Source organism: Dipodomys merriami, unplaced genomic scaffold (genome assembly GCF_024711535.1).
Source record: "Dipodomys merriami isolate MVZ:Mamm:240054 unplaced genomic scaffold, mDipMer1.0.p SCAF_29, whole genome shotgun sequence".
Lineage (NCBI taxonomy): Eukaryota > Metazoa > Chordata > Mammalia > Rodentia > Heteromyidae > Dipodomys > Dipodomys merriami.
The window spans coordinates 8,165,893-8,183,359 of record NW_027204381.1 but is presented as its reverse complement, the minus strand read 5'-3'; the positions used below and the strand labels follow the sequence as shown (position 1 = coordinate 8,183,359).

The window sequence follows — 17,467 nt, the reverse complement described above, 5'->3', positions numbered from 1 at the left end:
TCCACTCCCTGTGAGCTGCTGCGGCCACAGGAGATTTTTTTTTTTTAATTTATTGTTTGTTCGTTTTGTTCGTTGTTTTAAATGGATTGTGGCCAGTCAAAACCACGTGTCACTGGCAAGTTGGGCTTTGTGTTTATACTTTCACATTTTATGGTTGAGTGGAAAGACATAAAACCCAAACATAGTAATGTTAACTTCCAGACAGTTTACATGCTGTCCAGTAGGATAACAGGTAAAGGAGGGATTGAATGCCTCAGTTCATATGATTATAAGTATGTTGTTTTCAGAATAGACACATTGCAACATATTAGATCTTAAACGTGTTCTTAGAAAATGAATCTTTCATCATTCATTTTCAGTGTGAGAACTGTTACCTGAAGTCAAAAAGCAGTAAAAAGTGATATATGTCTGGAATAGAGTTTCAACCTTATATGGAGTAGGGCTATTACTTAGTAGGTTATTCAAACTGCCAGTGGCCTCCTTAGTTGTTTCTTTTTATTATGTCCCAACTCACATTCTTCAGTCCTGTGACTTCATGACTGTAATCCTAGCTATTCAGGAGCTGAGATCTGAAGGTTGCTGTTCAAAGCCAGCTAGGGCAGGAAAGTCCTTGAGACTCTTAATTCTAATTAACCACCAGAAAACCAGAAGTGGCTCTGTGGCTCAAGGTAGTAGAGAGTTAAAAAAAAAAAAAAAAAAAAAGCTCAGTGGTATCCCTAAGGCCCTGAGTTTAAGCCCCACAATGGATGAAAGAAAAAAAAAGTTTGTATTTAGAGCTCTTATCTCCCCAGATCCTAGAAATGTATATTCTAAATGTATAAGTCTAAATGTAAATCTCTCTTATGGCACATGTCAGTATTTACTAATTTTTTTTAAATCAAGGCAAAACATTTTAAGTCAAGTGCTTTCAGTTATAGCATGAAAGGAAAGGGAGGGATCAGGATTTACCTTGACTTGGTCCTCATGTCCTGATCTCCATCACAGTCATAAAGCACTATGTGTATATTGAAAATTATTAGCATCTATATTAGAAATTCCAATTACTATTTTTAGACTGAAAGATACAAATATTACTGGAAGTATTTAGATACAAATACTTTGAGTTGGTACAGCCATTTACTATAAAGTAGAAAGGACATTTACGTGATCTGCCCTTCAGATTCCATCTGACTTCCTAGCACCTTCACCTGGATGTCTAACAAGCATCCTAAGCTTAGCATGCCTGAAAGAGTCCCTACTCTGAACAGTTTCTCCTATTGTCTTCCTATCTTGGTAAATAGAAATTTAATCCATTCCTACAGCCAGTCAGGGAGCTCAGAGATGCACTGGATTGCTTTTGGTTAGCACCCACATCCAGCCCATCATATCTTTAAAATAAATAAAGGATCTGATTACACTACCTTTTTAGGTTCTCTGTCTTAACTGTACTATGGTATTGACACAACATACTAACAGACTGGAGCATGTATCTATACATATATGTTAATGTGTGATCAAAGGTTTCAGTTTAGCACTCATGGGAGGTAGGATGACCAGTGTGTGTTGGTCCACAGACCGTACACTTAGAAAAATAAAGCTTGGTTAATAAAGTACATGAATCTTTTGAGTAGGTTTTCTGCTTTCCAGTTTAAAGAGATAAAAACATTTGAGTGATGAAGGGGCCTGCTGGGGTGAGCCAGGATTTGACACTAGAGAGTCTGTTTCTTAAGTATCAGGAGAGTATCTGCACATTTCTAACTTAATTTGTGCCTGATAATAGTGACTGTCAAGACAGTGGCTATTTTTCTGGTGGATTGGCTATACATAAGCTTTAGGTTCCAAAAATGTGTTAAAAATCCTATTTAGCTCCTTTCCAGCAGTGACCTTAGGTAACTTGTGTAAGCATTGAGGTATACTTTCTGGACCACAGATGAGATTGTCTTCTTTTCCTTATCTTCACACTGAACAGACACTGCAGTTCCTGGATACTCTAGAGCATGAGATGACAGGGAATGTTCTTTTTCCAGGCAGGAAATTGTAGGTGAGCTGTGAACTCTGATTTAATGAGTTGAGGTTGTGACAAGGTGAAGTGGAAAAGAGACAGGAAAGGCTGTGCTGTAGCATGGTCCTATTTTAGTCCTCTTCCCCAGAGTGCAGATAAATAGTCTTTAAAAACTAATATTAATTTAAAAAATTGCCTTGCTATAGAAATAGATTATTCCAACATCTTTACATTTCTGGGGCACATTCTGTGTGTTATAAATATTTCAAAATGTTTATTACTCTGCTAAGATTTTAGAAATTTTTGTATGTTAACTAAGTAGTATTGATATGTGTTATACTTGTTCCTTAGTTTGAGTTTGGGGGATTTCTACTTCTCTTCCATTTTTTAAAATACATTCCTTGGAATAGTTTATATAAACTAGAATTGCCTTTTATTTGAAAGTTTAGTGGAATTTACCTGGTGAAACCTTTGGGGCCTGATTCCCAATGAAGTGGTTTAATTGTTAATTAGCATTTCAGCTTATAATTTGATTATTAGTCTAGTTAGGTTTGTGTTTGTCTTATAAGGGCAATTTTTAATCATTCAGAAAATTATTTAATGTAGCTTTTTGTTATAGTTTGTAGCTTTTATATGCTGTAAGTTGTATACAGGTTTTTTTTTGTTTTTTGTTTTTTGTTTGTTTGTTTGTTTGTTTGTTTTGCCAGTCATAGAGCTTGAACTCAGTCCCTGAGCTTCTTTTTGCTCAAGGCTAGCACTCTTCACTTGAGCCATAGTGCCACTTCTGGATTTTTCTGTTTATGTGGTGCTAAGGAATCGAACCAAGGCTTCATGCATGCTAGGCAAGCACTCTACTGCTAAGTCACATTCCCAGCCCCTACACAAGGTATTCTTAAATTAAATTTTAACCAAGAAAGCAGATTGTATTTTCAATGATCAAACTAAATGTTTTTCATGGCATTAATCACTAAGCAGACTTTTTTCTATTTTACTGTTTTTGCATGTGAATCTTCAATCAAAAGTTTAATTCTTTTAGTTTGCTTGTTTTCCTTGAAAAGTTGAGATTAACAAACATTTGTGTACTTGCTACATCCAGCTTGCTTGCCAAAAATAATATTTTTCCTAACCAACTTGGTTCAATATTAATGTTATATGATATATATGCTCGGTATGTTTTCTCTAGAGAAATAAAACACTATACATAGCTCATTTTCAGATACTGGTTTGTTTGTGGGGTTTATTTGGGAAGGAATACTGGGTGTTAAACATGCATGTTAAACTCGTAGTTCTACCGAAGTATACTGTTACCTCCTTTATTAGCAGTATACAATAAACTGTTAAGTACTTAAATACCATTAGTATTAATGATTAATAAGTATTAAGTATTAATAAATAATAAATGAATACATTTTTAATAAATACTTTCAAGTTTGGATAGTTTCCTCTGAATAATGTAGTAGTTTAGCTAAATTCTATATATTTGTTTTTGAGAAATTAAAACCTCAAAAAAGAGATAAGTGTTAGAAAGGGCTTCTTGCTTTAAGTAAAAGGGACATGTAGTATAAATTTGGTAAATTTCTGCTAGGCACTGGTGGCAGGCCTGTAATCCTAGCTATTGAGGATCACAGTTCGAAGCCATCCCATGCAAGAAAGTCCGTGAGACTATCTCCAGTTAACCACCAGAAAGCCAGAAGTAGAGCAGTGACTCAAAGTGGTAGAGTGCTAGCCTTGAGCAAAAAAGAGCTCAGGGATACTGCCCAGACCCTGAGTTCAGGCCCTGTGACTGACAAAAAAAAAAAAAAAAAAGTAAATTTAAGTATCTCTTTATTTCACTTCCTCTGTCTGTTATAGTATTTTGTATCCAAAAAAATTACTCACATTACACAAAATAATTTACAATAAGAAGGGAACAATATCTCTTGCAAATTGCAGAGAAATGATGGATTTATTTTGCAGCAGTAAGCTCTTCTGTTATGCTTTATGTTATACTGCCATCTAGTGTGCAAGATAGTACAATGGTGAATGTGTTTGCTTTACTTTACATTCCCTTTATCATCTAGTTGGTTATCTGAAGCTGTCAACTAATATCTTTTTTTTTTTTAAATCCAGTTTCATGTGAAGTATTGGTTAAATTGGCCTCAATACAAGATCTCAGATTTTGACAGAAATAAGGTCTAGGAAACTATGAATATGATATCTGTTTCCTGAGTTGTGTATGTAGGAGCTCTGGGAAGGGGCTGGGAAATACTGCTGTGGCTTTTTGTCATTAGATATAATATAGTCTTGGTTTGATATAGAGAAATGTGAATAGAGATAGTGAAGTTTCACCTAAATAATAAGAATAGTGAACCATAGTAATACGATTTTTAAAAATGGGCTTCTGTTTCACATTGTTACATTAACTCTTTACAACACTTTCAAATAAAGAAGTTGTGGTTAAACAAAACATAATTTGGTTTTGAATCTATTGTATTTGAACCAAGACCATCTGAATCTAAGGCTGTTCACTTGTTCTTTTTGTTGTGGAAAAGATTAGACTGGCAGAAGTACTTTTTTTTTTTAAATCATTTATTCCTTTATTCATTAATCAAATTCAGTAATCTATACACTGTGGTGTTTATTCCATTTTTATAGTATTAGATATACAATTATTTAAAAAATATTCAACTTATTTATGAAGAAATTAAATATTTTTTGAAAAATCATTGTTACTGTTCTCCAGCAACAAATCTGAAACAACTCTTATATGACCTCACTTAAATACCCTTGCTCAATGACAAATTCTCTAAAGGCCTATTTTACATAACGCTATTCTACATAACACTGTTTTACTCCATTACATAGAATATAAACAACATTTTTGTAATAAACATGGTTCTCTCTGATATGATACAGAACAAGTTTTTTAGAGCAGCACTGGAGTTTGAGCTCAGGGCTTATTATACTGGCAATCACTCTATTACTAGAGCCACAATTAAGCCCTTTTTGCCTTTAAAGTTCTTTCTTAAACATCTTGCTCGGCTTCTCCAGTCTACAACTTCTCATTCTTGTATCTGAATGACAGATGCATGCTACATTACCCGGCTTGTTGATTGAGATAAAGAGTAGACTTTCGCTCAAGCTGTCTTCCAATCATGATCCTACTGCTTTCAGCTTCTCCCTATAGCTTAGAATACAGGCTTGAGCCACCACACTTAGCTTAGAATTACTATTTTGCCAAAACTATGAGCCATAGTTTTGAAATATCTTGTGTCGTTAATGAAGCTGAAAGCTTAAAAGTATAATTATAATAGTGTAGTATAAACTGTGATCTAAAGTAAGTTCCTTAGCATTTATAGTCCCCTGTTTCCTTATTTGTTGAGCAGGAACAACTTGATCTATTTCAGTTACATCACAGAGTACTGTGAGAATTAAGTGTAATAATAAATAAAATATAGATTAGATTGCTCAGTATGTTTGGAAACTGTTTGAAAGAGCAGAGTTCTAAGGTGGCACTTTGCTGGAGTCAGACCTCATCAGTACTATGGGAGCAGCACGCTTGCCTGCTATGGCTAGACGTGTTGTCAGGATTGAGGCAGTGCTGAAGCCTGCCCAAAATGCTTTATTATAGTGACATTCTCATTGTTAATAAACATGAATTAATTAATGAAAATACTGTTTTTTGCATGTGATTTTCTTCTGGATATTTGAGTTAAAATACTACAATCACCTGAAACAAAATTTATGCTAATATTTCACTATTCTCACCCTGACCACAAAGTTTAGTTTTCCTCAAATCAAAAAAAGAGAAAAATTTGGTTTTAATTTTCTATATATTCTATGATAATATTCCCTCCTATAAAGTAAATTATTCTTGTGAAATGAAAATTCAGGTACTGAACTATGAGTGCTAGCTATTATCCAAGACCTGGTTTTTAACTTGACCCCATTTGACCTTATGCAGTCCAAGACTTAGAGGTGTGAAAGTGTTTAGATTATAAATAAGTAAATATAAAAATAAATATATATACATATATTCACCATGGTGTCATGATTGCATATATGATTCACATATAGGAATTAAATGATTGTGCTTGAAAAATAGTATTGCTGAGTTTGAAACTATGAAGGGTCCAAAATGTTATCTTAGTTATACACTAACAAGTTGGCTTGCCACAGTTTGTCACATACCTCTTTCACCTCAGTAGAAACAGTGGGTCGGGCCTTTTATTTAATCATAGTATAACTTACATTGATTTCTTAGGTCCCAATTCTTCATGGAGGGAGGGAGGGATAACCAGATACACTCCATGTGTATGGTAGAAGTTTGGATGAGTAGAACTCTGCAATTGGACTGTAGAGTTACTCTTCTACCTGCCCTGAAATGTATAGTTTTGAATTCATATGTTCAGTGTTGTAAATTAGGAATTAAAGCATGTATGGACTACATAATATTAAAAAGGAGAAAGTATTTTTTATGTCTCCAGCTCCTTGAGTCTACTGAGTTGAAAGGGAACCTCTTTCAAAGTCCATAGCATAGGTATGCCCCAATGAATTTGCAGTCATTGTAGAGCTAAAAAAGATGAATGCACTCTTTCTTTGCCCTTTGTATTCTAATTAGACACAAATGAATGGTTTTTGCTGTGGTTAGAGTGTTATATTTTACCTTCTCTGTTCTCCTTCCATGCTCCATATACTTTTATGAACATTTGGAGGTTCTGAGTAGAGTTGTATATTTAAAGATCCTAACAACACTAATTGTGATAGGTTTCCATAGTGATGAAAGTAGTCTATACAGGAAATATAATGCCAAAGATAGGTTTGGAACAATTTAGAAATAATAGGATTTGAAAATCTTGCTATTCAGAATAGACAGTATGAGATATTGTTAACTTGAAGGACATGAAAATTACTTAGCTGACTGAGGTTCATATCATAAATACAGGCAAATGTAGCCTGCTCTTTCATAGTGTATACTCTTGGTACTTATGGGGTAGGTACTGCATAAAACACATTCATGTTCAGACTTGTGTATAGGATGTCTTAAAACAGTCCATACCAGATGGTTTTGTTGGATATTTTGTATGTGCTAACCATCTCCGTGATACCTCTGGCAGAATAGCCTATCCTCAGGGAAAACAAACAGTATACCAATCAGCATATGATAGGAGAAAGTAAGTATTTTGTGAGGCTGCTTGTAGATATTTATATGTGAAAGAGGTTATTTCCTGTGGCATTCAAAGATTTACCTTTATTGAGGACTGGAAGGAAATTGGATACTAGAAATGGAGGACATTCAGGTAGGAAAACTAGGTACCTGCGAGGGAAGAGGATGAATGGAAACATGATTGTAGGAACAGTGAGTTTGGAAAGTATTTGGAGAAATGCCATGGAGGTCCTTTAGTAGTCATCAAAGGTATGTGGGCTTCACTTTTAAATTGCTTTAGTAGGAGTATAGAAAGTATTGCTAGATGTTGAGAAGAGAGTACTGAGCCCGATGTGTGATGGAAAATGGAAAAGACCAATTAGACTGTTGTAATCACCCACTCTGCAACTAGGTACAATGAGGCCTAGTACCAGATATTTGACAGCCAGGGTGGAAGAAAAGTGTAGAGGTGAGAGGCAAGTTTCAGGAGACAGGACCAATTAAGAACTCAGAGGTTAGGTTAGATTTTTGTTCCTGGGCTTACAAAAAGACAGCTCATTTTAGAAGGAGAAGTAGAAAAAAATGAGTGTGATTATTAGGTTACTCAACTGGTGAGTGATTGTCTAGCATATATACCTCGGAATTTGGGAGGAAGAAAAAGAGTCTATGAGTAAAATGAGGAATCTTGTTCGGTTAGCCTTTCGTCAGGTGCATAGTGATCCCCATGTAAGTTGCAGATACTTTCCCAGGTCCATCACTCTCCTTCCTTTTCCCTTCTCATGATTACCAATCTGTCAACTATGTACTATGAATGTTTCTTTTTAGATCACAGCTTGTGGCTCAGCTTTTCACTTTATATAGGTGCTCCTTTTGTGATAACTTTCCAAAGCAAATCTAACTTTCTTCCTAGTCAGGTTCTCCTAGATAGTACCTGCCTTGTCATAATGGCAGCTCTCAACAGAGAGACCTCAGAACCAAAGTAGAAAGAAACCATGGCAATAAAAACTACAACTAGGCGAAAGACTTACACATTGGCAACTTCAAAATGTTGCTAAGAGAACTTATAGAAGATATTCCCAGGGCATGGATTAGATGACTTGATGTTGTTGTCAGAACTACCTAAACAATCTGCAGATTTAATGTTATCTCTTTTAAAACCCCAAATGGCATTTTTTTCACAAATAGAAAAACCCATCCTGGAATTACTGTGACTTCTCAAGGAATTCTGAACAATCAAAAACACCTTAAAAAAAAAAAAAAACAGAGTTAGCTGGGCACCGGTGGCTTATGTCTGATTCCTCAGGAAGCTGAGGTATAGAATTGAAGTTCAGAGCAATGCCAAGCACACAAATAGGTATCCATCACCAGCAAAAGGAACCAGAAGCATGGCTCAAGCGGTAGAACAGTAGCTATGAGTGAAAAAGATGAGTGATAGTGCAAGGCCCTGAGTTCAAGCCCCGTAACTAGCACAAAACAAACAAACAGCAAAAAAGTTGAAGGGCTGTTTCTTAACTTCAAAATGTACTGCAACTCTGTAGCAATTAAAAAAGAGTATGCCACTATCATAAAGACAGACATTTAGACCAATGAAATAGAGAAGAGAGGCCACAGATAAAATCTCATTTGTAGGTCAATAGAATTTCACTGAGGTGGCTGATACCATTCAATGGAGAAGTGTTTTCCACAAATAATGCTGAAAATACAATTTATTTACACAAGCCAACAAATAAATAAGATTAGAATCTTATATCATGTACAAAAATTAACTCAAAACTGGTTCTAAGACCTACATACATGAAGTAAAACAATAGCCAGGCGCTGGTGGCTCATACCTATAATCCTAGCTACTCAAGAGGCTGAGATCTGAGGATTGCAGTTCAGAGCCATCCCAGGCAGGAAAGTCCATGAGACATTTATCTCCAATTAATCGCCAGAAAACTGGAAGTGGCCCTTTGGCTCAAGTGGTAGGTCACTCACCTTGAGCTGAAGAGCTCAGAAATAGTGCCCAGGCCCAGAGTTCAAGCCCCATGACTGACAAAAACAAAAACAAAAACAAAAAAACCCAACAACAACATGACAGAGAACATAGGAGAAAGTCTTTATGGATATTAGATTCAACGATGATGTATTGGGTTTGGCACCTAAAACAAAGCCAAAAACAAACAAACAAAACAAAAAAAAATTAAGTAAGCCAGGCCCAAATAGGTCCCATGGTTTCCCTTATTTGCAATAACTAGTATATGTCTGAGACAAGCAGAAAAGGTCAGATAAGATGATGTTAAATGAAATGAACCCCAAGATAAGGACACAAGTGTTTTTTTTTCTTTCTTGCTATTGTTTCTAACATATTTATAAGGGCCCACGTGATTTTTTTGTGGCTTTGTATGTCCCTTCCCCCATGGTATAGCCCCTATTTTCACTGTATTTGATTTTGGTATAATTTGGGGAGGGGAAGGGAAAAAAACAAATTGTTTAAACAGGGATACAGGTTAACCCATTGCAACAATGAGATGTACAAGACTATGTCAAAAAAACGAACTTTACAATTTAGGCAGCAGGGGTGGGGGTAGAGGTAGGGGGTGCTGTAGTTGTGGAGATGGGAGGGAGGAGGTGGTAGGGGAAAAACAAAGGAGGAAGCAACAATGCTTGATAAGAAATATACTCATTATCTTGCTCATGTAACTATAACCCCTCTGTACAGTATTTTCACAATAAAAACCTTTTCTTTTTTTTTAAACAGCACCTGTCGCTCATGCCTGTAATCCTAACTTCTCAGAAGGCTGAGCCAGCCCAGGCAGGAAAGATTGTGAGCCTCTTATCTTTAGGTAACTGCTGAAAAAGCCATAGTGGGGCTGTATCTCGAGTAGTAGAGTACTAGTCTTGAGCAAAAAAGCTCAGGGACAGTGCCCAAGCCCTGAGTTAAAGCCCCAGGACTAATAATAATGATAATTATGACAATAATAATAACTTCCAGTGATACTGCTTTCCTAATGTGTCTTCACTAACTGTATTTCTTACAGTTTTAACATTACATTTCGTATATTAAGTACTTCTTAAGTACCAGTCACCTTGGCAGAGACTTTCTGTACATTATCTTATTTAATACCCCTAACATAGAGAAGAGGTATTTTTATGTCACGTCCCTTTCCAGGTGAGTTATGAACCCAAGTGAGTTCATATGAAACCTCTCAGCTTGTTTAAATAAAAATAAAACCCAACATGCAGCCCACATGGTGAGTCCGAAATTAAACATGTTTGGAGGCTCAGTCCGTTTTCGGGCAGCCAGTTTGCATTCCTTATAATAGAGCCTGAGCTCTTTTAAGTGTTTCATGCTGTCTCTCAGTGCCCTGTTTAATGTCTTCCTTTAACATATATAATAAAGAAATGAAGACCCACTCTGGAATGAATTTGTTTGTGTGTGTGTGTGTGTGTGTGTGTGTGTGTGTGTTTCAATTTAAAAAATTATCTTCAAATTTTTGTATAAAGGGATTTCAAGATAACTTGTCCATTTATATTTACAGTACAATGTCATCCCTTGCATTAATTTCAACCCTATCTATCTCCTCAAGTTTTCTGGCTCCATTTTCATACATATACATCTGAGTATTATAATTGTATTTAATACCAACATTTTACTTTTATGCAGTTGTTCTAGGGTAGAAAAACTGCAAAGACAGGTCAAATAATGATATTTTTTAAATCCTGAATTCTTGACTGGGTATCTCATGCCTGTAATCCTAGCTACTCAAGAGGCTGAGATCTGAAAATCATGGTTTGAAGTCAGCCCAGGCAAGAAAGTCTGTGAGCCTCTTACTTCCAGTTAACCACCAAATGGCTGGAAGTGGAGCTGTGGCTCAAGAAGTAGAGCACTAGCTTTGAGCAAAAAAAACTCAGATAAAGTGCCCAGGTCCAGAGATCAAGCCCCAGTAGTGTTCCCCTCCCCCCAAATTGTGAATTTCTCACTTATTTACCAATATAAACAATTACCTTAAATTTGATGTGATAGTGTGTTCTTTTTCGTTAATCATGATTTTCTTTCTCCTCCCTTTCTTCTGTGACCTAGCTTTCACTTTCAGAAGAACAGAATGAAGTAATGAAAAATGGCTGTGAATCTAAAGAGCTGGTCTACCTCGTACAGATTGCTTGCCAGGTAAATGTGTGGATGTGTCCTCTACATCTCATAGAGTTCATAAGGATTATTTTGAATAATGATTAAATTCCTTAGTATAGTACATTTCTTTTTTCTTTTTATTTGGTGGGGGGGTCTGGTCGTGGGGCCTGAACTCTGGGCCTGGGCACTGCCCCTCAGCTCTTCAGCTCAAGGCTAGCGCTCTACCACCTGAGCCACAGCACCACTTCCGGCTTTTTTCTTTTTGCTTATGTGGTGCTGAGGAATTGAACCCAGGGCCTCATGCCTGCAAGGCAAGCGCTCTACCACTGAGCCACCTTCCCAGCCCAGTATAGTACATTTCTCACATTACCTGGCAGACTAATTCACAGAAAGATACTTGAAATTGGGCTGTGAATGGCTAGTATAAGAAAAGAAAACAAAATGTTATTCTGCAAAAAATGCAAAAGAAACATGTTTATGCAATGCTATGTGGAATTCACAACTTAGATTGCAACTTCAAGCCAGACACTGGGTGGCTCACACCTACAATTCTAGTTACTCAGAAATTTAAGATTCAAAGCCAACAGACAAATCTGTGAGTTTCTTATCTCTAGTTAACCAGTAGAAATCTGGAACTGGAGGCAAGGCTCAGGTGATAAAGTGCCAGCCTTAAACATAGGAGTTTAATACATTAGAGACAGAACCAAAGAAGACACAGTAGCTGTTTGTCCTACTGTTCATAGAGTACACACTCTACTCATACATTGATTTTTTTTTTTTTGTCAGTCATGGGACGACCTCTGGGCCTGAGCATTGTCCCTCAGCTCTTCAGCTCAAGGCTAGCGCTCTACCACTTGAGCCACAGCACCACTTCTGGTTTTCTGAGTAGTTTATTGGAGATAAGAGTCTCATGGACTTTCTTGCCTCAGATTTCAACCTCCTGAGTAGCTAGGATTACAGATATGAGCCACTGGTGGCTGGCACACATAGATTTTTTTAAATCTTGGTGATTTGTAGCTTTAAGCAAGATATTTAATTCTATAAGTAGTTAGAGGATGAGTGGCTAAGATCTGGTGGGGAGAGAAGTAAGCAAAGAAAAGCCACAGAAGTATCTCAGGCTCTAGATGATGAAGGGCAGTTTTATTAAGAGATTATGGATATTGGTCAATTCTTTTCTTTCTTTCTTTTTTTTGTCAGCCCTGGGGCTTTGAACTAAGGGCCTGGGGACTATCCCTGAGTTTCTTTTCCTCAAGGCTAACACTCTACCTCTTGAACCACAGCACCACTTCTGGCCTTTTCTGTTTATGTCGTACTGAGGAATTGAACCCAGGGCTTCATGCATGTTAGGCCAATACTCTACCACTAAGCCACATTCCCAGCCCATGATCAGTTGATTTTTAAGTCACAACAGCAAGTGATTTTCTGATAACCTGTTAGTAGTAAACAAATGGAAATCCTCTTATCTAGAATACGTGATTGTTATGTCAAGAATAAATTAATCCCTCTATAGCCTACCCGATTTTAGCATCCTTCTTCTTACCAGTTTCCCTCGCTTCCAGAATGCAAGTACTTTTATTCCCATGAGCAAACCATGTCAAAGGTATTTATACTTTTAAAAGTTCCATTTTAAAATTTCTTATGTGTTTTAAAATTGCCTTTAAAAGGTAAGCAGTAAACTGTATGTTAGAATTCATAATTGTTGCTTGATTGTTCTTCCAGGTTTTAGTTACCTACATGATACATTGTTTCCTAGTCAACCTGCTTTAAATTTTTTAAATCAACTTGGGGTACTACTTACTACATCGAAGTAGTAATTATTACGTTACAGTAATGCCCTCATTAGAAGTAATCATTGAAGCCATCCCATGGCTTACCTCTGAATTCTTGTCATGTGTTTCAGCCACAAACCATATTAAACTTAGAATCATTTTATAACTAAAGAGACTCACAACCAAAGCCTCTAATTTTTACAAGCAAGATACTGAGGTCCAGGTACTGAAGTAGCTGCTCTAAGCTATGTGAAGTCAGTTTCCCAACTGCCAGCTTTTCCTACATCTCTGTGGAATTTCCAGTCTGGAACAGATTTGAGAAGTGCCTAATCTTCAGATTACCATTACCTGTTCACATATTGTGTATCTCTGCCAGCTTTTACATTTTAATAACATTTAACCAAAATTCTTGGTCCTTTCTTTAACTCTTCATTCTCTTATATATTAGCTTAGTTGGTGACAAATTAAATGGATGAGATCTTTTTTTCCTTCTGAAGGTTGAGTGGCACTACTTTCTTTGAAGCTCTTAATTGTGACTTTGCCTGCACTTTAATTTTATGTCTCTTAAAATTGTGAGTACAGAAATGTAAATTCTGTCTTCCATAGAAAGGAACCAAATTCAGTAAACAGTTTCTGTGCCTATAATACCAATAGTATGCCATTTAATTCTTATGACAGCTTGTTGAGGAAAATAATCTGATTTCAGTTTTATAGATGGTGGAATAAAGACTTGGAAATATTAATACTCTTCCTGAGCTCATTCAATAAAAGACCAGGGTTTCAATCTAAATAATATGGAGTGGTTTTTTTTTTTTTTTTTGTCGGTCGTGGGGCTTGAACTCTGGGCCTGGGCGCTGTCCTTCAGCTCTTCAGCTCAAGGCGAGCGCTCTACCACTTGAGCTACAGCGCCACTTCCGGTTTTCTGGTGGTTTATTTGAGATAGGAGTCTCACAGTCTCTCCTGCCCGGGCTGGCTTTGAACCGCGATCCTCAGATCTCAGCCTCCTGAGTAGCTAGGATTATAGGCGTGAGCCACCAGCGCCCCACTTAATATGGAGTTTTTTTACTCAGCATTTTTTAATAATATGATTTGAACTTGTTTGACTACCCTAAAATCTGCAAGCATATCTCCAATGTTAATTAAAAAAAAAAACTACAGAAGTACACTTACCTACTTAGCTGATTGATCCTGTAGTTGCTTTATATAACTGCATTGAATAGGAGCTCAAGCCTGCCCTTTCTTTCTCTCTCTTTTATCTGCACACACACAATATGAATCATTAAATCATTAAACTTTATATCCCTAGAAGAAGACAGTTCAGACTGATCCTAGTCCAACATACTATAGTTTTAATGATAGAAAAATTTTAATAGCTGATACTAGTCAAAGAAATCTAATTTACCCATCTTTCACTAAATATTAACCATAGAGAAAACTTTCCCAGATGCTTTGAATAATAAATCATTAGTGCTCTGAGCATTCAACTCCTGCTTATATTGAACATTAGAGTAAACACAGACATGTTACATCTCAGATATTCTTTCCCATAGTTTTCATTCTGTTTGTTAATGTAGTGTAACCAGTTCACAAATCATTCTGTGGATGAACAGACACTCTATCTAATATCTGTCTTGATGTTATTGTGCGAAAGTTCTTTTCAGTCTGTTTTTTCCTCTGAAAATTCATGGCTTTTTTTCCTTCTGCTTATCAAGAAAAGGATTTATGTAGAAATTACTGAAGATTAATAAAAATCATAAGAAATTCAGAAGTATGAAAGAGATAGAGACTTTACTAGTGTAAATGTTGAAAATTAAATAATCTAGAAAATATTGAAATTAGATGAACTATGACACTAATTATTTTAAGTTCCACTATGTAGGATAGAAACTTTATGAGTATAATATTAACAGCATTAAGTTTGAAAATCTGCCTTCTTTAGCAAATAAATAAGCATCAACTTTTAAGTAAATTTTAAAGTGGCAAATGTAAATCCATTCTAATAGACACCTTAATGAAATCTTATTTTAATTTCTTCCTTCTGCATGAGTAGTTTTATTGTTTTAAGGATAATTGTTTAATAAAATACTTAAAACTTTGTCATTTCTTTGTCCAATGAGACTAGATGATATTAACAATTCTTATTGAAGTTAAAGTATATTAAATACTGTTCTATTCTAAATAGAGTTCACTAATACTTAATAGTATATTTTTGCAGATCAATATTTAATAACTGTTTCTATTAGTTCAAGGTTCCTTTATGTCATGGTAGGTGGGGTAAGCAGTTGGTTTCAAGGGAATGCTTCTTGGTCTCAAAATATCTCCAGTGTGCTGACGTTTCCATGCTTGAAATTCCATCAGTAGAGACGCATTCCTTGATATGAATTATCTCCTCCTCTATTCAGTTCCTTTAGGAAGCATTGTTACTGTACAGCAGTGGGATAGATTATGGATTGTAGAGCATGTGTGTGTGAACAAAATGCATAGGCAGGTTGCTAGCATTCTATGTAAACTGCATAAGGTTTCTGTGAAATTAGCTGTTACTGTTCCCATTTCACAAATAAGTGAACTGTAGTTCATAGATGTTGAATAATTGTAAGATTCTGTACTTAAGGTAGACCAAGCTAAGATTCAAGTCAGGTCTTCTTTTCTCTCTCATTTTAGAGAACTTCATACATTTAAGGAGAATGATATTATCAGTTACTTTTCAGATTAACTTTCCCAAGACAAAGGATTTTGGGTATTTCCAAGGATATTTGCAATGATGTTCTTCTAAAAAAAAAGACAGCAAACACTTATACTTCCTTTTTTCATGTTATTTCTTAGCCTTATCAAGAAATACTGGTTTTGGCATCCTTGGATAGAAATAAATTTAAATTGAGGAAGACATACATATTAAAGCATGTTGTTCTTGTTTTGTTCCTTTATCATTTTCAAACTTCTACAATACTCTGATTAAATTTAAGCAGTTTAGAAATTGAATTATTAAAGCTGTGATTTTATTAAAGATCTTGTTTCATATCTACTAAAATATAAGGTGATATTTTTTAGAAATTTACTTCCGTAAATGTAACACATTTAGATGTTTTGCAAATTGTGTGTTGAGCTTCTGATTTCATAAACAAAAATCTGTGTAGAAGAGCTGGCATTTTGTTGACATGAGCATTTTTAAGAGACAGTTGAAAGAAGTCCATAGTGGTATATTTGTTAGAATTGATGAACCTACATGGACACAGCATTATCTTCTGAAGTCAGTAGTTTTTATTAGAGTTCATTCTTGGGGCTGTATATTCCAACTTTGGAAAATGTTATTTCTCCATTATTTTAGTTGTACAGAATGCTATTTATGTCGTAAAAACATTTGTGTTCTAACTATCCTACTTTGTTCCCTCAATCCCTTTCTTTCTCTCACTCTTATTCCCTTCCTTCCTAAGAAACCTTGACAACCACTAACTTCTTCCTCCAACCCCCACTGGAGTTTGAACTCAAGGCCTCATGCTTGCTGCCCTGACACTCTACCACTCCTACATTCCCATTTTTGCTGTTTATATCTGAGATAGTATTTCTTGAACCTTTCTTCCAGGGCTGGTCTTGTACTATGATCCTTTCACTACTAAATAGGATTACAGTCATGAGCCATCAGTGCCCAGAGACCATTAACTAAGCTTTTTATTGCCTGCATAGTTTTATCTTTTCCAAAATCATATAATTGGAATCATTTTCACATGGGCTTCTTTCACTTTATAATATGAATTTAAGATCCTCCAAATCTTTTTAAGGCTTCAGTGCTCTAGCACTAAGTACTGTTCTATTGTGCAGATGTCCACAGTTTATCCATTCACCTGCCAAAGAACACCTACATTTTGATGATTATGAGTAAAGATGCTAGAAATATCACTATCCAGGACTTTATGTGGCTATTAAGTTTTCAATTAATTTGGGTAAATAAGCTGTGATTCAGGTTTGCATGAGAAGAGTTATGTTCAGTTTTATGAGGAGTTAACCAACAGTTTTCCAAATAGCTGTCTCATTTTGTATCCCTCCCAGCAATTAATGAGAATTCCTGCTGGTCTACATTTTTGTCAGTGTTGGTTACTATAAGTGTTTGGGATTTTGATCATTTTAATAGGGGTCTTGTTGTTTTGATTTGCAATTCACTAATAACATAGGGAATAGAAGCTTGAGCAATTTCTTATATGCTTATTTGTCATCTATGTATCTTTTGGATGAGGAACCTTTTGATGATTTTTAATTGACTTACGTATTTTCTTACTATTGAGTTTTGGGAGTTCTGTAACAGTCTTTTGTCTCTCTGTTTTGGAATTAAGATAATGTTGATCTTGTGTAATGATTTGGGACATATTTCTGTCCTATCTTCTGGAAGAGAATGTAGACAGTTCCTATAGTTCTTTTCTTAGTTAGTTGGTATGGATTATTAGTGAAGCCATTAGGGCTAGTTGCTTTCTGTTATTGAAATCTATTAA

General features: G+C 35.7%; 1 protein-coding gene across 4 annotated transcripts in view; it reads left to right on the top strand.

The window, feature by feature from the left end:
* The window catches only part of Arhgap32 (Rho GTPase activating protein 32), a 252,760-nt gene that overhangs the window by 155,815 nt on the left and 79,478 nt on the right, over nucleotides 1–17,467 (top strand). For all 4 annotated transcript variants that reach the window (XM_070038327.1, XM_070038325.1, XM_070038324.1 and 1 more), the window contains one exon: nucleotides 11,170–11,256. In XM_070038327.1, the coding sequence (XP_069894428.1) occupies nucleotides 11,170–11,256 (87 nt within the window). The remainder of the gene's footprint in view (nucleotides 1–11,169; nucleotides 11,257–17,467) is intronic.